General features: G+C 37.9%; 1 protein-coding gene across 3 annotated transcripts; it reads left to right on the forward strand.

Moving 5' to 3' along the window:
- Window positions 1–504: 504 nt before the first annotated feature.
- Window positions 505–21,437, forward strand: LOC123509474 (nuclear pore complex protein DDB_G0274915-like). Of its 3 annotated transcripts, none has more exons than XM_045263763.1 (6): window positions 505–654; window positions 3,013–3,405; window positions 4,495–4,563; window positions 11,597–11,702; window positions 11,910–12,094; window positions 12,839–21,437. In XM_045263763.1, exons 2-6 carry the CDS (start codon window positions 3,026–3,028, stop codon window positions 13,533–13,535), a joined length of 1,437 nt encoding a protein of 478 aa, XP_045119698.1. In that variant the 5' UTR covers window positions 505–654; window positions 3,013–3,025; the 3' UTR covers window positions 13,536–21,437. The 3 variants fall into 3 exon arrangements, with proteins under 3 accessions (XP_045119698.1, XP_045119700.1, XP_045119699.1); XM_045263764.1 differs by having other exon boundaries at window positions 510–665; XM_045263765.1 differs by lacking the exon at window positions 4,495–4,563.
- The last annotated feature ends 238 nt before the right edge of the window (window positions 21,438–21,675 follow it).

Here is a 21,675-nt window from a genome sequence, read left to right on the forward strand (position 1 = left end):
TTTCGAAGAGAAAGACAGATGATGGGAGGAGGGAGAATAGAGAATGAAGCAGAGAAGATAGAAAATAGGGAGGGAAATCTGCAAGAACAAGGCTGGCCTTAGTGTAGCCACCATTCCATTAAAAACAAATGACATTATCAAGGAGGGTCTAGCAAGTTTTATGAAACGGTAGATGACATGGAAAATTTTGACTTTACGTTTCACAATTGTTAGTATAGATGATTATATGATTGGCCGTGGTAAACATACATGGTATGTGTTATTATTATTGTTTTTTTTATATTCAAAGGTTACTGGTATATATATATATATATATATATATATATATATATATATATATATATATATATATATATATATATATATATATATATATATATATATATATATATATATATATATATATATATATATATATATATATATATATATATATATTAGTAGCCGAATTATTTTCAATGATATAACTTAGGGGCAAGGGAGTTGCGCATGGCGAGGCTCACCTGTCCTATAGCAGCCGATCAGCTTTGTTTAGTAAACAGTGCGGAGGTTTTTGTGAGCAAATATTATATTTCGCAGCGCAGTGTGTGTGCCGCTGCCTGGGGCTTGACAGCCTCATGCCCGCAGCCCCACGCCCCGCCCCCTGCAGCACAGGTGAGCCACAGGTGAGCCGCCGTCACCTCACCCGGCCAGGAGACAATGCTGGTGGCGGCTCATTTCCTCACGCCAAGGATATTTTCACACGCCATGCTCATTTCCATTTGCTACAATTATTTTCATCCAACTTGTGATTTAATCATGATGAACAGCTACTTAAATAGTTTTTTCACAGCCTGTCTGTGTCGTTCGTTTTGTTTCAGTGTACATAAGTCATGTCCATGGCCAAGACGCTCATCACGCGGCGCCAGTCTGGCAGTTCACTGGTGTTTAGTGTGGTGGCCGTGTATGATGTGAATATTTGCTTCGTAGTTATATATCTCCTTTGCCATTTTTCCATTTTTTTTCTCAGGGTGTAAACAAAATGTTTTAATTGAGTATGCATCACTTCCCACTAGCGGGCCCTACTAGCTGATAACTCACTTTGTAGGTAGGGCAGCACCACCTTGAGTTCAGCAAAGACTGGCCGAGGAAGGGAAATCCCCAGAAACTGCAGACCCATACTCCTGTCAAACAAGCAAGCAGCATAGCTATACATGGATGTGATTGAAAGTATCATTAATACATATTAAATGAAAATAGTATCAAAGTAAGGGAAAACAATAAAATCTAGAGTAGTGCAAATTATGTAGATCAATTGGATAGATATAATCATGTAGAGAGGAGGTCATCAGCCAAGACAATATGTAATCTAACTTAAATGCTGGGACATTGTCTGTTTCTACAACTTCATGTGGTAATGAATTATGTATCTGAATTATTCAACTAGAGAAAAACCATCTGTGAACTTCTAATTGAGAACATTGCAGTTCAATTTTTAATCTGTGTGTACTTGTACCAATTGCTGGATTCAGGTGAAAATGTCAGTAGGTGAAAGGATACTGAGATAATGTGGCAGTACAGGTTGTAGTTTTTTTTTTTTTCCTATGCAAGAGGAAAGACTGCAAAGGACAACAAAATGTTAGAAAGAAAAAAAAGACCCACTGCAACTGCAGTTTCCCTAAAAGGTTTGAAAGAGTCATCCAAAAGCCAGGGACAAATGTCTTGACACCTCTCTCTTAAAAGAAGTCAAGTTGTTGTCTAATGTTGATTGGAAATAAATGCTAGGCACACAAGTAATGTTTTTCACCACTTGGTCGTGTCTTGCTTATTAATCTCAAGGAACAAATGATATTCTGATTTTTCATTCTTCACTGTATAGGTATGTGTCTCTTACACACCAAATTCTAGAAAATTATGAAAAGAATGCTATTAGCAGTAGAGATGTACCAATGTATCAGTATCATTATCAGTAGTAGCTATTGGCTCATTTCAAGGAGTATCGGTATTGGTTGATTTTCTGATGATAGCTACTGGCGATACTTTAAAAAGAAATTTATTACGTTGTGTATCCCACTTTGTTAGGCATAATTTGGATGTTTTATAGCAATAAAAATAAATGAATGATTGCCAAATTGATTATTATAATGAAGCATATTGAGTCCATGGTGCATAGTAATAGATTATATTCTTTGCTAATTGAGTCACTACTGCAACTGTATGTGTGTGAGACAGGTCAGAGGTGGACTCAGGGCCTTGCTACATTCCTCACCTCAGAGTCAGTAAACAGGCACACTGCAATCTGCTGCATGTGTACATGAGTTAAGGTTTGCCAGTTTTATCATGTTTTTCTTGTTATCTTATAAGATTTCAATTCTTCTGACAGGTAGACTATAAATTACAATTCTAGTTATAAGACAGCAGTATGTTCATATTAGTAAAGTGACATTTATTCATATACAATTGTGGATGTTTCTTCTCAACTTCTGCTTTGCCATCCTTAACCCATAGTTTTGTAAAGAATGATTCAGATGCTAGACTAATAGAATCATCACTCCCTGGCTCCCAGGCTACACACTCATGAACATTAGACTATATGGGAAAAAATATATATTTATTATTTCAATTTAAACATAAATGTGGTGCAGTTTTAGGTAAGGCAAAATATTCCTGTTTAATAATGTCCAGCTTAAAGAAAAAAAAACCTACATATGACTATGGGCAACAATCTTGTAGACTGGTTTCCAGTTCATTGTTATCAGTATCAGTAGTGGTATTGGTATCAGCCCAATTTTTTTGTATTGGTATTGGTCAAAATTCTGGTATCGGTACATCTCTAATTAGCAGTAATATTGAATAAGTCATGTTCAGTTATGTTTAGGTTAGTACAGTCCTTTAATTTCAATGTGTAGATTGAGTTAAAAAGCATGATAATTTTGCCCAGAAGTAAACAATTAATCATTGTACTAATAAGCTAAGCTATGAATATTCACACTTTTAACAATTAACAGTGTCTTGTTTCTTACTCTCCTGCAGAAGTGGAGTTGCCATGAACTTCCCTGAGGTGCGGGCTATGGGAGGCAGCATGGGAGGCATGGGGATGGGTGGCTCGGGGCTCCCCACCCACACTCCTACGCCCACAGCCTCAGCCACAGACACAAGCTTGCCTCCAGTGTCTCCACCAATTGTGTCTCCATCCGAAGCCACCCCTTATGTGGGTTTCCAGGCCACCTCTGCCCTATCCTCACCGCCAGCAGTATCACACCCCAGCCTAGCCAGTATGTGGGGAATTGGCGGCTTCACCACGCCCCCTCTGCCACCTCCACCTCCTGTTGTTTGCCCCAATACCATTGCCTCCACGCTGGGTATTCCACAGATGCCCAACGTCACCTATTTCAACTCCAGGGCACCCATGGGCTTCCATTCCAGGTGAGGCTTGGCTCAGCTGGGGCTGTTTTTGTAAGTTCACCTGTCTCACTCTGGCTTACCTGGTTCTTTTTGTGTAGGAGCTTCAAGGAGGGAGCTTCACACTAGCTAGCATGGCTGTGTGGTAAATTTGAGTAAAAAACTTGGATTATCTGTGTGAAGTGAGTGGAAAGTTTGGTGTTCCCATGTAAGGTATTGGGGAAAGAAATGTGCTGAACCTCTTTTTTTTTTTTTTTTAGTATGGCCTATAGTGCTTTTAGGCATACTTGAACAATATATGTAGGAAGTGCTGTTAAGCTTCCACCCATTAATGGCACAGGCAATTTTATTTACAATTGTACCTATATTAGGGCCCATATCACCACCCAAGTGCATATTTGGTGTAACCACCTAGAACCTGGGTATCATGGTGACATGTAGGTAACTTTAAACCACTCAACAAATTGCATAGCTTCAAAGCAGTCTGTGGTGGGATTTGAACCTATGCATGGATATTTGCCCAATCCTACATGCACCACTTTATCCACTTTGCCACCACCTCCCTATCCCATCAACTAATGAAATTCAGAGTAAGCATCTCTCAAGAAATTGATGAGGTTTCTTTCTTGAGGACACTGATGAAATAGATTGGTGTTTTTACCTATAGCTAATCCTTACGATGAGGCAATCCATGTTGTTGTAGAAAGCTTTCCTTATGCAAGATGTTACTGTAGTGTCTCTAGTATGTGTTGATAGGTTTCAAGACACTTTATTTTTCTTATGACCTCTGTTTGAGGATTGGCACCTTAGTGTGCCTTTTTCTTACAGTTTTTTCCCTTGGTTGGTTCCTCCTCCTACATAATAAAGTCCCTATTAATGGTATTATTATTAGAAATGAGGTGCATTACTGCCACTGTAATGCCACACTGAATGATTATTTAGAGGATTAAACAGGGTGACTTGAAATACCCTCCTCTCCATTTTGCTCTGCACAAGACAGGATGACACACCTTGTATGGGTTGCTTTTCTTTTAACATATCTCTGTGTCTAGAGGTAAATTATTGGTAGTAATATAACTGTTATCTATGTTATTTGTTATTACTGTCTTTCAGGATGGCTGGTGGCCCTAATGGTATCCCTTATGCATTTAAGCGCAAACCAGAGGAGGAGCCTGAGGAGATGTAAGTAAGAGAGAGTGAGTGAATGAATGAGTGAGTCAGTGAGTGAGTAATTCACCACGGTCGCCTGCTGGTAACCCAGCCAATCTTCCCCATTATGGAGCAAGCTTAGTGCTAATAAACTGATCTTCGGGTAGGACTGAGACTGCAACACACACTCCACACACACCGGGAAAGTGAGGCCACAACCTCTCGAGTTATATCCCATACCTATTTACTGCTAGGTGAACAGGGACTACACATTAAGAGGCATACCCATTTGCCTCGCCACTTCCCGGGAATCGAGCCAGGGCCCTCTCGATTGTGAGTCGAGCATGCTAACCACTACACTACGCGGTGTGTGTGTGTGTGTGTGTGTGTTTCACTGTTTGATCTGCTGCAGTCTCTGACGAGATAGCCAGACGTTACCCTACGGAACGAGCTCAGAGCTCATTATTTCCGATCTTCGGATAGGCCTGAGACCAGGCACACACCACACACCGGGACAACAAGGTCACAACTCCTCGATTAACATCCCGTACCTACTCACTGCTTGGTGAACAGGGGCTACATGTGAAAGGAGACACACCCAAATATCTCCACCCGGCCGGGGAATCGAACCCCGGTCCTCTGGCTTGTGAAGCCAGCGCTCTAACCTCTGAGCTACTGGACCGTGTGTGTGTGTGTGTGTGTGTGTGTGTGTGTGTGTGTGTGTGTGTGTGTTAGAGATTGACCAATATGGTTTTTTCAGGGCCAATACCGATACAGATTATTATTAGTCAAGGAGGCCAATAACCGATATTTGGAGCTGATATTCATTTGCAGTATATATCTATATCTATCTATCTATCTATCTATCTATATATATATATATATATATATATATATATATATATATATATATATATATATATATATATATATATATATATACACACACAGGCAACCCCCACTTAACGAATGTTCACACAACAAAATTTCGCTACAATGGACTTTTCCTTTTACTACCATCTGCTTGTATAACAAACACCAAACTCGCTTTAACATAATTTTATTCGGGTAATTTTTTTCAAGTTTGAAAGCCCTGCCGCATCACGCAAACTGACAGGCTTTTGAATACACCAGTGCCTCTCGTGGATATCACGCGCACCACTCACTCCCCTATCCTTCCCCGCTCTTAGTTCAAAACAAAAACAGGGTCCAGCACCAGCTCATCATCTCACGCTCAACATGCCACGAAAACGCCCTGCAACCAGCCCTACAATGTTGCCTAGCGTTGCTAAGAAGATCAGGAAGTCTCTTACTCTCGAAGTGAAGCTGGATATTATTCACAGACACGAGAGAGGTGAGAAAACTAATAGCATTGCTCGCCACCATCTTGACTCCATCTACTGTTTCTACTATTTTCAAGTCAGCAGACTCTATTAAGAAGGCTGGTTAGACTGTATCTTCCTTGCAAGCTAAAAGAACCACCTGAACTCGTGACTCTGTAATGGATAAAATGGAAAGCCTTGTGGAAATGTGGTACATAAGTTTTGTATTCGGTACAATGATGGACCTTTTGTTTACATTCCACAGGTTGCCAGTTAGCGTCTTTCCCGCTCCACTCTCCCTCCCTTCATATATTTAAGATCGACATTATAAAGTTACTTACATACATACGTTAGTGTACTACATTATAATGACTTAGTCTTAACCCGTAAACTGCGGCACTCACAGTCAGAGGGTGTCTCCTGGTGCAGCTATATTAGCGAACGATTGACTTTCAATGAAAGATACATACTTTATAAAGATGTGTCACAGATATTTCATTTCACAATTCTGTAACTCATAATTTACTGTAGCTACCATATTTCTAAGTATTTTTCGCCACAAAAATGGATTTCTGGCAGTATCTGGAGGCATTGTGGAGAGCTGCTGGATGGGAGGGGGCAGGTAGGGGGAGGTGGCAGGGGGGATACACACAGACCGCTTGTTTGCCACTGTTCGTCGACATGACAGTGTTGTCAACGCTCGAAGAGACAACATTGAAGATTCAATGTTGTCTCTCTCTCTCTCTCTCTCTCTCTCTCTCTCTCTCTCTCTCTCTCTCTCTCTCTCTCTCTCTCTCTCTCGCTCTCTCTTGCTTGCTTCAAGAGAAATAAATGATAAAACAAAAGTATTTTATTTCTATAATGGCAATTTCTGTATAAGTAATATTCTTTCCATTATTCTGACACTAATATTTTGAATCACAAATAAAGTAAAAGGCATCAAAGTATATGGAGTAAATAACATACATATGGAATGGATAAATTGGTCAAATAAAAATGCATATGCACTGGTAATGGTAATGCGAAATATTGTTCTAGCCTCCTATTATTTTATAATTTTTTTTTTCTCTCTCACACACTTTGTTCAAAATACTCTTGCTTGGTTCACAATAAATAAAGTAACGAAATATTAGTTCCGTGTAAGCCACAATAACATACATATCGTACCATATATCTGTGTGTGTGTGTGTGTGTGTGTGTGTGAGAGAGAGAGAGAGAGAGAGAGAGAGAGAGAGAGCAACGATGAGTCATGACTCATGACGCGCGGTGCGGGCCGGGCCGACACGTCTAGTGAAGATGGTCTTGTTTCCATAATCATATTCGCTTTATCTCTTTTCTATTATACAAAAACAACTTCTATACTACTAAATTATAGCTTCCTCTTACCATACATGAGACTCAAACTCTAATATCTATGAAAGGAATGCAATGTCGACTAAATAAAATAAAAACATAGTGGTTTCATTGTTTTCCTTTATAAATATGATATAAATAACCAAATTCTTATTAGAAGGAAATAAATTACTAAAAGAAAGGTTATTAGAACACAAAAAAATAATATCAAAGAAATACGAATCACGGGAACTTTATGGTGCCTGTTTAAAAAGAGCGCTTCCAGAAGGCGTACAGCAGTTTGCCGCCAAGCCACCCAGAAGGCGTACAGCAGTTTTCGGGTTAAATTAAACTGCTTAAATGTTTAACTTAATAATTTTTACTTTCATTAAATCTTTTACTGTACTATGATGCACTCACTTTGTTTACTCTCAATGGAAGTTCAAGTCAGGGGTCAAACTTGTTATAATTGGTTCGCTTAACTAAAATTCGCATAATGAATGGTTTTCTAGGAACGTAACCCGTTCGTTAAGCGGGCATTGCCTGTATGTATATAGTGTATATGTATATATATATATATATATATATATATATATATATATATATATATATATATATATATATATATATATATATAATATAAACATATTTTATTTACTCTAAACTTTAACCAGGGACGGAGCTAGATTTTAGGTGATCTGGGGCTTAGCCCCGAGGGTGCAGATGCTGATTTTTTTTTTTCCCCCCCCGCTGCCACGCACACCGAAACTACAAATTTTTTACTTCAACTTATCACCATTCAAAGCGGACAAAAGACATGGAGAAGACTTCAGAATTCATTGTAATGTGCAATGCACATTACACTCAGACTAATCATTTCCTCACATCCCAGATCAGATCCAGGGCTCTTGGAAAAACATTCGGGCTTGAGCCCAAGTAGCCGCCCCCTAGACAAGCTCATGACTTTAACCCACACCACAACTTCCTCCTTGTGTGTTCCTTGTTCTTCACCTTGTGTGTAAGCACTGTGCATGCACAGCTTTCACTGTTGATTAGCTGTTACCATGGCTCTGCTTGTAACCAATCAGATGGTGCTGTGGGTGGGACAATGCTGGAGACAGTAATGACAGTAGACAGAGAGGCGCACCTACATCAGAGCCAAAATAACCAAGTTTTAAATTTATCTCTTATCAGCTGTCGAATTTTAAAAAAAGGCTGATGCAGATATGCGTCAAAATACTTAATATCGGCACTAATAATCAGCCCAGCCAATAATCGGTCAATCCCTAGTGTGTGTGTGTGTGTGTGTGTGTGTGTGTGTGTGTGTGTGATTTAGTTCCAAGGCACATGTTAATGCGTATATTGAAATGTCTAGGTTGTGGCGTGATCATGTTGGCAATCATTAGAGCTATGTACAGTATAACAGAAAGTGTTATTGGTACCGCAGTGTTTGCAGCTACTATTAGAGTACGTCAGGGGTCTCCTACATCTTGTTTATTATTCATACTGTATGTTAATGATTTGATTAGGCTGATTAAAGACAACTGCCGGGATGATGGCTTCTTAAAATGGTTGCATATTTTAATTTTAATGGATGATACTGTCTTACTTTCAACATCTAGAGAAAGAATGATTGAGAAATTATCACTTATGAGTAAGTTTTGTAATGCGTAAGGTATGAGAGTGAATGAATCAAAGACCAAGTTCTTTGTGATACACGTCACCGCAGAGGACAATGAGGCAGTGCACATCAATGATTTAGTAATCGGGCGGTGCACACCGTATATGTACCTGGGATCTATGTTCACTGCTGACGGATCGGTCTTGTCGTCAGTCAGGGCTCACGCTGATGCAAAAATGTTTCATGTCATTAAATTTATATCCTTCTTAAGGAAAAATAATGACATTCCATTTCGTATCAAAAGACACATATTCGATGCTTGTTTAATGACCTCTATTTTATACGGATGTGAGTCCTGGCTGGACGCAGATCTAAGGCCGGTACGAAAATTATATAATTGGTCACTGAAAAATTTACTTGATGTAAGATTGTGTACTTGTACCGATGTTTGTTTAGTGGAGGTGGGTTACCCACCATTACACTCTATAGTTAAGGATAAACAGAGGTTTTTCTCAAAGATGTGGTCAGAGAGAGAAACAATGGTGGATGACCCGTTAGCTTTAGCAATAAAAATTTCCTCAGAATATCATCATCGGACACGTACTTACATTGAAAGTTTGTTGTATGACTCAACAAGTGACATAGATGAAGGTGTTAATGAGATGAAAGAAAATATTTGTAATTCAACTTCCTCAAAACGTCTCACTTACAAGGTAATAAATCCCACCCTTTCTGTCCATTCTATGTATAATACAGATACCCACATAAAGGAATTTCACCGGGTTGCGTTCACGCGTTTCCGGGTGTCTGCACATTCACTTGCCGTAGAAGTTGGTAGGTGAAATAGGAGAGGACGAGGAAGGTTACCTTTGGAAGAAAGACTCTGTGTATGTGGGGATATCCAAACAGAGGCACATGTTGTTGAGCTGTGCACCTTCACTCAACACTTGAGACAAATTTATAATTTCTCTAATATCTCTGATTTGTTCTCTGACAGATATAGCGATGCTGAAAGATGTTGTATATTGTATAAAATATTGGATATTTATAAGTCATAGACATTTGTTCACTGTTTTCAATACACTTTTAAAGTTAAATTAAATTAATTCCAGTTACTTGAATGTTATAAGATTTTTAGGAACTCATGTAAGTTTACTTGGGTTTTATTACTTTTATTGTGTTTACAAGGTTTTAGTGTTATGTGGTTAGTTTAACATTTTAGGAATTGATGTAAGTTTACTGGGTTTTATTAATTTTATTGTGTTTACAAGGTTTTAGTGTTATGTGGTTAGTTTAACTTTTTTTTTTTGTCTTTTGAATATATTTCCTAAGATTAAGCTTTGTGTATTCTTTGGGTGGTAGCTTTAAGGGAACTTTGTTATTTTCTTTAGTTTGCTTGTTTGTTTGTTTTATTCTGTGAGTTACTGTGATAATAATATTGTCTTGTCATGCTTGAAAAGCTAATGTAAAGGTGATTTTGTTTATGTATAATGAGATCGTTAACACTTTATGTATTTTCTGGACCATTCCTTCAGCTGTATTAATATTTGTTGTCGTGGTCAATGAAATTGAATTGAATTGAATTGTGTGTGTGTGCTCATTATCTCCGATCTTCGGATAGGCCTGAGACCAGGCACACACCACACACCGGGACAACAAGGTCACAACTCCTCAATTTACATCCTGTACCTACTCACTGCTAAGTGAACAGGGGCTACACGTGAAAGGAGACACACCCAAATATCTCCACCCGGCCGGGGAATCGAACCCCGGTCCTCTGGCTTGTGAAGCCAGCGCTCTAACCACTGAGCTACCGTGTGTGTGTGTGTGTGTGTGTGTGTGTGTGTGTGTGTGTGTGTGTGTGTTTGTTTGTTTGTTCGTTCCTTTTTCCCCCTGTAATATATGCAGCTATAGGTGGCTTTTATTTTAGGGGTATAATTGGTATGTACAGTAAGAACACTTTATATCTTGTAAGACTATTTATATTGTATTTTCTGTTAATTTGTGTAATTTATTTGATGATATAAAGAATATAATGAATGTAATTTGCTATTCAAAGGTTTTACAGTTTCTCAGGCACCTTGTTTGTGTCTCATCCTTGTGAATGTCTGAGGGTGAGTGCATTAGTTATCCTTTCAATCCAGTCTAGTGACTGGCTCATGCTCTTGTTTCAGGCCGAGATTACACAGTTTTACAATGCTTCACCAATGTTGCCTTAGAATCATTGAGCTTTGTGTTATGTCTACCAAGATTCCAAGTTTAAAAGTATCTGTCATATGATTTAGAGTTTAAATGGACTTGTTCTGTAAATTAAGAGGAGGTACTTAGATTGTAAGGGTTAAATCTCCAGTAGTCATTCTTCATCATTATTCAATCCTAAGAGGTGATTTATGATCACTGTTCTGTGATTTAGTGAATATTTGTTTATCACCATCCTTTACACTATGCATATCTACTATTCATGTTGCAGTATTGAGTTACTATAGTAAGGTAACAAACTTATTTCTACCATTTGTTTGTCTCTCTTGGCCTATACTTTTTACTCATTCATTTGGCTCATTGTTCCTTTCCTTCAGTCATGAATAGAAAATTGAAGAAAGAGTCAAATCAATATCAAAACTGTTCATAGCACATCATACTAAATATCCTCCAATTTTGAAAGTCAATTAACACCTCAGTGGGCTTTTTTTTTCTTCAATTTTTTGTTCCTTTGACCAGCATCTATATCTCTTATATAACAAAAGGAGAAGTGAGATGACATGCTTCAATGTGACTCTTTCTATCACAATAGCAAGCCCATGGCCAAGCAGCATATTAGTGAGGAGAGGATGACAGCTCACCTGAACTCCCTGCACCTCTCAGACAGCTACTGCAACCACCGCCTTGGCAAGGGAAAGGTGAGGATGTGCCTGTGTATTGCCTCTAACTGTACTTATGATATTTTTGAGGGGATTTGTGTTCTTAGTGATTCTTTCTTCTTTGTTATTTTTACTTCCTTTAATCTTTTGACTGCCACTTGTTACACCTTTCTTTTATCATCAGTCACTTGAGACACCTTTATTAACCTAACCTAACCTAAACTGACCTTACTTCACCTTCAACAGCCGTACAGGAACAGAACATCAAGCAAGGAGTTGGATGATGATGACGATGATGAGGAGGATGAAGGGATGGGTGGCGATGGGACAATGGACTCGGACTTGCAGGGAGCGCGTCTCATTATTGCCGATGAGGTGAAGAAAATTGTACCTGGAGAGGCCAAGCTGCCGGAATCTATACTGCAGAAATTGTGAGTGTTTATTTTTGTTTTTTGTTGTTTTCTCTGTTGTTTTTTTTCCCTTTGTTTCTTTTGGTATATTTTTCTTTGTGTGTCTGTCTGTGTGCCTTTTCTCTCTATGTTTCTTTGACTAGTTTTGTCTATCTGTGTGTTTGTCCTTTCTTGCTCTTTTTTTCCCTTCTATCTGTTTCTCTGGGTGTTTTTATCTGTGTGTCTTTCTTTCCTCTTTCTGTCTTTCTCATTGTTTCTCCAGCTGTTGTTGTTTGTTTGTCTCTCCATGTCTGTGAGTGTCTTTGACTTGGTCTCTCTTAGTCTCCCTTCATGTTTTTTGTTGGTGAATAAATCCAGCATCTCTGTTTGAAATAGCTACATTTTCCCACACCAGTTTTTCTCCTGAAAATATTCAAATTACATATTTTGGTTTGCTATCCATTAAAATGCATTTACATTACATTGTATTTACATCATCAGATTCCCTTATTCATCTCTTTTTTTTCTACCAACTCTATTCCGTGAAAAGATTGCATATTATCCCAAGATGGCATTTCATCACATTCTTTTATTCATCAATCTTTCCTCTACCACATGTGTTCCTTGAAAAAATTAGTACATTATTCTGAGCTGATGATTTACTCCCCTGTTAAGAACGAAAAGACTGTAAGTATGCAAGGAGGCCACAGAACGCCAATCAACCCACACAAGGCACCACTTCAAAAACACTCCATAACTATAAGAAGGTTTTTCCATCCCTCACAGGACAAAGCCTAGCATGGAGGTGGTGTTATGGCAGCCACCCCCCTCCATCCTGGGCACCATCATCACCCCGAACATTGATGCAAAAATCAAGGCGTCAGAGAATGCTGCTGAGAATGCTGATCCATCACCTGCCACCTCCACACCTTCCTCTAATGCCACCACATCCACCTCTCCCTCCATCCCCTCCTCATCCTCATCTTTATCCTCCACCACCACATGTACATCCTCTTCCTCTGCATCCTCTTCTTCCTCCTCCTCTAGCAGCTCACCTGATTCTGGGATATCCATTTCCTCACCTCCTCCTGCTCTCTCCTTTTTGGGACGCAATTCTGTCACCTCCCTCACCCCCTCCACCTCTGCTGCTGGGGGGACATCCTCAGAGCTTGGGTTGGATCTCCTCTCCCTTCCCTCCACCTCCTCAGGCTCCAGGGGCAGTGGCTTCCCTCCTCCTCCCCTGAGAAGGCCTGCCAGCCCTCTGCCAGATCCAATGGTAGAGGATGACTTCTCTGAGAGGATGGAGTTCAACAATAATAATGGGAATGCACCAAACTTCATGTGGCTTGAGGAGAACAACAACACGGCTCTCATTGACCTGAACGCTGTGGAACCCCAGCGAGCCGCCGCCGCTGCTGCTCCCCAGCCACCTCTCCCGGAAGACGTGCCTGACTTCCCTGACTATGATGATATGGATCTATAACACTGCCACTGCCACTGCTGCCGACTTTGCCTCCTGCCTGCATCTCTCCTGACTGGCAGATGAGTGAGAGCATGAGAAACAATTGCACACACACACACACACACACACACACACACACACACACACACACACACACACACACACACACACACACACACACACACATTTAGAGAAAGTATTATTTGAAGATGGTTTTTATTTTACATTTTTGTTACTGTTGTCACCATATCTAGCTCCTCATTGCAGCATTGAGTGTATTATGGCATGTACAACACCCTCTGCAGGATTACTCTAAACACATTCCTTCAAGTAAAGCAAGGGGCAACTATTATAGCTATATTGAGAAGGTTCTAAAAGTTATGTGGTATTCTTACTTTATTTTTATCTTCCTATATACCAGGCTGGCATTCCTGTGCAGGGTGGCGAAGACAGACTTGACACACACATATGCACATTCACCCTCCATTCACATTTTTATCCCCATTGCTCGCTTGGTCTCTAATGGAAAAGGATTTACATACATACATACATTCAGGCATACACTGTTCATGTACATATTCTCATCCTCAATATACTCTGTTACAGGCAGGGACACAGTGTCAAAAAAGTGTGCACTGTGACACCAACATTGCAACACTAAAAGAATAATAAAAAAAATAATAATTATAAATAAATAAATAAAAAAAAAAAAAAAAATAGGAGAAAAGAGTCATGTCAGTGCAAGGCTCGCAGGGTTATTGGATCTGTTACCAACGTTTACATCTATATAATCTGTTCTGTTATTGTGTTTTCCTTTTTAATTTTAGATGGCTTTAGTATATTTTGTCTCGCGTTAGTTTCTGGCTGTTGTGTGTCAGTTAGGAGCATCGTATTCCAGTCTGTGGTGAAAAGGACAGTGATATGCAATTGGGTGTGGCAGGAGAGGAGTGTTGTATATCCATGTGTTGATATAAGACTCGCTAGTGGGGCTGTGATGGAGAGAGCAAGTGATATCTTCCAAGGATCAGGTCTGTTTGGGCCACCCTGGAACCTTTATTGGTCTGAATCGACTGTCCTAATATGACAGAGCTTATGTTTAGGTTAAGTAATCAGGAAAGTATTTGTGTTGGGCCTAATGCAAACTTTTTCTCTAATGTTTACTCCTTTGAAGAATGTCGAAGGTTTACTGAAATAGGAGTTGTTAAAAAGAAGCCTGTTGATGATGGATTGAAATTAGTATGGCACTGTCACTGGTTTGAATGACGTGAAATGAAACCAAGAAGTCATTGTTGGCAGCAGAACGTAAACCCATTCATTACCACAGCACTAGTAGCATCAGTACTTTCTAGAAATATAGGATGTTATCAAGTTAGGAACTGTATTTTGTGTAATCAAGGAGTTGCAAGTTAGGTAATTACTCATCCTCCAGAATTGCACCTTATTTACTCTTTATTATAACAAACAGTAGGCAGTTTAATGAAGTTTGGCATTTGTCTGTGGCAGTGAATGGACTGAACAATTTGCTGGCAGACAGGCAGAAGAGTGTCATGAGTGATGGACTGAGATGAGTATCAATGAAGTATTAAGCCCATTGGTGGCAGACTGAAGGAGGACAGGACTTGTGAATAGCACCTCAGGCTGTAGGGAAGGACACTCATTGTCTTGTTCTGTTAGCATGCCTTCACACAATGCCACAAGTTACCGCCCATAATTTGCAGTAGAGCCTTTCATGCGAGGCCACCACACTTGACTCTTTCACTTAGGGGTAACTGGTGGTGTTATGTGAAGGGGCCTTATTGTCTCTGCGTATGTATTCTTATTTTATCTTTATCCATGGTTTCTTTTTCCCTGTTTGTCTTTTATATATTTCTGTCTATATGTATTGGTTTTCCCATTTTTTTTCATGTTTTTATTTTTCCTATTTGCATTTTTTTAAATACTGTTGCTTTTTATCTATTTTCTTTATCTCCTCTTGTATTATTTTTTTATTTTTCTATGATGTCCAGCTTTACTTTTCTTTTTTGTCTTTAATATTTTTTTTCTTGGTATTTTCATTTTTCTGTTTTTTCCTGTAAGTACACAGAATTCTCTCGGAGCAACACAGTATACTAGTATTTCATGTGACTTGCCTTCTTCATCAACCTCCCAGTCATTCATTCATTCACTTATTCATTCATAATGCACTGATAATGGTAGCACACATCTTGCTTCAAGGCTTCATCACATTTGTGTGATTTGTATTACATAAAATGTACAAGACTCCAAAGATGGTGTATACATTTTAAAAAGAAGATTGGCCTACATCTTTACTATTTGCATTTAAGAAGAAAGACAATGATTTTATCTTATTTATCTATTTAATTGATTTTCCTTACCAGTGGAATTTATCTTCACATGCATCTTGGAAATTGTTGAAGTCTTTGATGCACTGGCTTGTATTCATCATCAAAGCTGTATAATGATATTGTGTGGCAGTATTGAAGGGGACTGGGCATGGTGAAGAGTTTTGTAATCAGGTATATATACTGTATATCCATGTATCTTTAAGTGGTAGGGAGGAAGGATTCTACAGTAAGCCCAGTGTGTATGCAGATCATTATAGTACATGTGAATGGCAATTTCTAAGTGATTTATGTTACTCATAGCTATTCATGTACTGTATAGAACATGTATGAATTAGGATTAACTATAAATTTTGAAGTTCTTTTCCATTTATCATGTCTTGAATTTTCCATTATCTAAGATGTATTTATGAGATTTCATTCATAAATGTAAATTCCACACACACACTTACACAAATCATAGCAAATGGAAAATATCATACTTCAGGAGTCAGTGAAGTTAAGTATTTGTAAAAATCAAAACTTATGAGTCAGGCATTTCAGATTGAGACTTGGAGATCATTCTTAAAAATAAAGACAAAGAACAAAATTACATTTTTCTAAGCTTAAAAACATAATCAATAGGGAGTTTTTGGAACTCAACCACCGGATGTCATCGCTAACGTGTCCCCTAGTGACATGAGCTGAATTGTTGTTTTGTAAATCCCATGTGCATACAGATGCATAGAACATTGATCATTATGATACTTTCAAAATTCATGTATGGATGATTTTAAAGATAGTAATTACTACAGTACTTTGAAAGAATTGTATAGAAAAGTACATTACATAAGTTCATTGCATCTTTATGTACATAGAATAACACTGTAGTCATATTTCTTATTGCTCTCATGTAGGAGAAGGGAACATGTCTGATGCTGCCATCTAGTGACACTCATTAGTTTACTAAAATTCATCGTTGCTCCTAAAGTCACTGCCAAACGTGAAAACTCATCATCAGTCGTTCTTGAATCAAGACATAGGTAGGATAACATTGCAACATAACATCAATATTCGTGAATCAACATAAGCATTCATAGAGCCAAGACTCGCCTGCATTACCAACTCCATAAGTCACACCAAGACTAAAACTGATGAACAAGACAAGCATTTCAAACACGAGCACCCACACTGCATAAGGATCAGTAACTCCCCAAGAGGTGGTCATGGTAGCATATGTAAATAGAAATAGCAACTGGAAAGCCACTGTAACCCTATCATGGGACTTTCACAATTATGTTCCTAGTGGATAAAGTTTATTTTAGTACTCTGTAGCATCTTTTAACACATGGCTTTTGCTTAGGGTTGCTGCTCTTAGGTGTGTAAGTACTGCTTTTCTTACAGCATCTGTGGGTTGGTGCAAGAAGGGTGTGTATGATCATGTGAGAGGACACTCCTTGTCTCAGTGATAGTATGTGAAGTGTGTGAAGGAAGAGAAGACACTAACAGATAAGTGAGGGAAAAGAATAGAAACTAGTAACGTGAGTGGGGGGGAAAGAAAACTTAAGAATGAAGTGTGTGAGGGAAAAGTGGGAACTAATAATCAAGTGTGTGCAAAGGAAATGAGAGAAAATTGTGTAAGAGAAAGTTGAGTAAATAATATGCAAGGAAGAAGAGAGGAAATACTAATGAAAGTAAATATATGAAAGAATTTTAAAATGTGAAGTGGCAAATGAAGAAAGAAGGCAAAAAAAAAAAAAAAAAAAAAAAGTGAATGGAGGAAACACAAGCTAAGATAAATGTATGAATGAATCCAGAAAACATAACAAAGCAGAATGTAAATAAAGAATAAATGAGATTAATGTACTAAAGGAAGGATGTCAAAGATAGAATACAAACCAAAGGATAGATGGTCATTGAGTGAAGAGCACACTATAACACTTGAACTGTTGTCATGTAATTCAGAGATTGAGGTGTTGCTATGCATGAGTAATTAATTTCTTGCAGCCACACAGTAATGGAATTCACACAACTTTGCTTCTGATAAGTGTGTGAGAGAGAAAGAAAAAAGAAACATAACACAAGGTGGGTGAGATAATAAAGGAGGATAAGTAATATAATCAAATTTTTAAAAAGTAAGCAAAGACAAAGAGGATTGTCAATCAAACAAGAAGCAATTTGATATAAAAGAAAACAAAGTGTGCTTGTTAAGATGTACAAATGCTAAGTAACAGTGACAGAAAATTATTTAGTACTCAGCACTGGAGAGGCAATAATGAGGTACTTTGGTCATGTGCAGAGGACGGATGAGAATTACAGGTAAAGGAGATGGACTCACTAGGAAAGAGGAGGACCAGAGAGGTATATTGAAATTATATAGTTCCATTAAAGAAAGAAGTTGGGATAGTGGGTGTGGATGCTGAAGACACAGTAAAGTGGGGGTGAGTTATATGTTATGGCAACCTTCAATGGAAGCTGTCAGAAAGAGATTTGAAGAGGAAGTGGCATTAGTGATAAGTGGAGAGATAATTCATGTATACTGTATTGAAACATGTAAATAGTGAACAAGTGAACAAGTGTATAGGAACGTGAGGGAAAGGAAGATTTTGTTGTTAGTGATATTGACTCTTATCATACTCCCTCTACTCTGTCTTTAGGGAAACTGTTATTTGCATGATGTTAAAGACAGAAATGTGTTATTATACTGACTGAATTATTTACTGCAAGGGTACAGGCAAAGCATGGTTCCCCTGTAGTCTGTCTTGTGTACATACGTAAGTAGAGTTTATGTATTTCTCATTTCCTTTTACCTTGTGAGTTAAAGTTAAATTTTGAGTTGTTTCCATAGTTCATTTTACTCTTTGTATGTTGGATTACTGTACACATTCATCTCTTTCCACATTGCTACCTTTATTATTGTTACGTTTGTCATTCAGTTAGAAGGAAGACGTGAAATCAATACTTTGTGGATGAGAATCAAAAATACCAAACATACTCACAAAAAAAAAAAAAAAAAGATGATTCTTAATATTTTTTGGGGGTTAAGATCTTGATGAATGCATACTAGTGAGATAATTATACATGCTATATATACTATTATTACTACTCATCATAAGGAAACAAATGCCACATGCTATTAATACCTAAGACTTTGCCCTTCTATTTCTAGAATTTTCTCATAATTTTTTTTTTTTCCTGTGAATTTGCCTTTTTCCATCCCTGATTAGAATATGGCAGCATAATTAATTTTCTTGCCTCCCCTTTAGAATGTGTTCACTTAATTAATGGTCCTGTATTTGTAAGTTGCTTCCGTAGATGGTAATTCAGGAGGATTTGTTGGAGGAAGTGTGTGATGTGTGGGAGAAAGGAAGGGTTAGGGGTGCTCTCTGGGTGGTGGTCATTCTGGCAAAACTGACTCGCATTTCAGGGTTTTGCACTAGGAAAAATATGAATTGTAAGGGAAAGAAGAAATATTTGGAAGACTTCAAAGAAAATTACAATAGGAGAGCAGTAGAAATTTTTTTTTTTTCCAAGACTTCCCTTATTTTTATTGCTTCAACTTTTAGTGAAATTATTGCAAAAGAAGTAGGAAAGATATTTCTTTAATTCATTGAAATAAAATAAACTCAGCCATTTTATTAAGATCTTTTTTTTCTATTCTTTCTACTGTAAATAAAACATTTTGTAAAAGTTTATGAAAAGAAAGAGGAAAGGACTTATTGCAATTTTATCATGAACTTTTTATTTTGATTTTATTATTTTCCTGAAATATCTGGAAAAAGTTTATAGGTAAAATAATTAACCTTTGGACACTTCCTGGGACTAATTATTGTTTTTCAACATTCACCGAAACCTTTTGAGAAATCTTTACAGATCCCCAAACTTGAGGTAAACTTTTGAATCACTCACCACATCTGTTCATTCTCAGTTACTGGTATTTTTGGAACACATCAAATGTTATGATGGGGTTTATTTAAAGGGAGAATAGAAGAAAGAGTTTTGAAATACCCATCAAATATCTTCCTGCCATTATTTAAAAAAAACAAAAATGTGAGTGTTGTAAGAATGGACAAGAGTAGAAAACAAGAATTGCCATCACTCTGAGGCGCCCTTGGGGATACCACAAAGTACAACCTTGCCGCCAGGGTGTGAGCAAGTGAGCATACACGTGCTCACTTGTGGCCAAATACAGTGTATGTACATAGTATAGTTAATGAGGAGTCATCTCACACAGCTGTTCTGTTTCTAGTATGTATATTTAGTATCTGCTGATTAGCAAGAGCACTTGATCTGTTAGTCCAAATGCTTATGTAGTAGTCTCTATCATGAGTTTCCACTTTTTATTAGGTTCACAAAATATGTAGTAAGAGCACTTAATTCTTTGTCTTTTTTTAAGTAACATACCATGTTGTAGTTTATGAGTAAGTATATGTATATGTAGGTATTCTCTTCAATTGAGCTTTTTTTCTAGTACATCCACAAGTAAGTAAGATCACATTAGACACTCAAGTAATACCATTGTGTCATCCATACTCTGGTTACTTTCTATTCCTTGTCCAATGCAGTATTATATCATGTACAGGTAACAAACTTTTATTTCCTCTATGCTGAGAAGGTTCAAGCAAAGCCATAGCATGATCAGGGCTGGATTGGCAGATGTACTGTTGTGGTGGTCTGGTAACAGTTTGTATACAGCTAGAGGTGATGACAGCCTCACCACACAGACCTTAACCCCTTCACTGCTTGGCTCATCCTTGGTAACTACATTGAAATTTGCATGGACGCAGAACAAAAAGGAAGTTGATTTTGTCATTTGTAGCCTATTAAGAGGGTAATACAAAAGCATTTAATGGTTGTGTCATGTCAAAAATTGTTCAGCAGTTAAAGGGTTAAGGAATAATATTGAGTAATGCGTTAATTTTCAAAGTGAGGCGCCGTTTCTTGCTATTACAATCTGGTACCAATCTATTGTCTGGGTTTGCTGTGGTCACAATCATCCCAATAGGTTATGGCATTTTGTAAGGAGGTCAGCTGCTGCCTTGTAGAACCCTCTCACCTTTCTCTATTGTGACTGAAACAGAAGATAAAACAAAGGAAATATGAACCATCCTTTGAAAGCAGGAAATCAAAAAGCTCTCGTTCTGTGAGGAGTAGATGCAGAGAAGCAGGAAGGCCATCAAAACATATCATTGTCTCCTCCAGTGGCAATACAGTCAAGGTCAGCAACGTTCAACTCAAGTCTTGAGTCATCATGGTCTCCCTGGTAATGCGTCGGGATTGCGTTACCATGTTGCTTCTTATGGTTCATATCTTTGGCCTAACTTAACCTGATGTAACTTGACCTGATCTGTGATGGTGGCTGGAATGCAAGGCGAGAAGTAACTAGCGCAAACTATCATAACTAGTGTTGGGTATTTCCTTTTCTTTTTTTTTCTTTTTTTCTTTTTCTTTTTTCTTTTTTGTAGGGAGAAAGTACATATGATTTATAGTTTTTTATTGATTTTGGCATACAGCTAATACTCCAGTAATGGGTAATTGAACACAGAGTTGTACGAATGATGACAGTGTAAGATGGAGAAGAAATATACTGTGCACTCCTTCACATATGCTTGTTGCTTTCTACCTTCCATGTGTGTGTAGGTTAGGTTATGTTCTTGAAGTTCTATGGATATGTATTCAAAAGGTGGATTGTACTTATGAGTCAAATATAGTTTATATTATAGGATTGGTGCAAGGATTATCATAATTCACTCAAACTAAATTTACAGATTCAGAAACTACAATGAATTATTCATTTGAACTTTCAAAATCAATACATTTCTTCTACTTTATTCATAATG

The sequence above is a fragment of the Portunus trituberculatus genome, chromosome 27 (assembly GCF_017591435.1).
Source record: "Portunus trituberculatus isolate SZX2019 chromosome 27, ASM1759143v1, whole genome shotgun sequence".
In the NCBI taxonomy this organism is placed as follows: domain Eukaryota; kingdom Metazoa; phylum Arthropoda; class Malacostraca; order Decapoda; family Portunidae; genus Portunus; species Portunus trituberculatus.

Bases quoted from the DNA above. Each gene is read 5' to 3' on its own strand.
- LOC123509474 (XM_045263763.1), top strand. From the start codon at position 3,026: ATGAACTTCCCTGAGGTGCGGGCTATGGGAGGCAGCATGGGAGGCATG. The intron at 3,406-4,494 runs GTGAGGCTTGGC...ACTGTCTTTCAG, and splicing joins CCCATGGGCTTCCATTCCAG to GATGGCTGGTGGCCCTAATG. The intron at 4,564-11,596 runs GTAAGTAAGAGA...CTATCACAATAG, and splicing joins GAGGAGGAGCCTGAGGAGAT to CAAGCCCATGGCCAAGCAGC.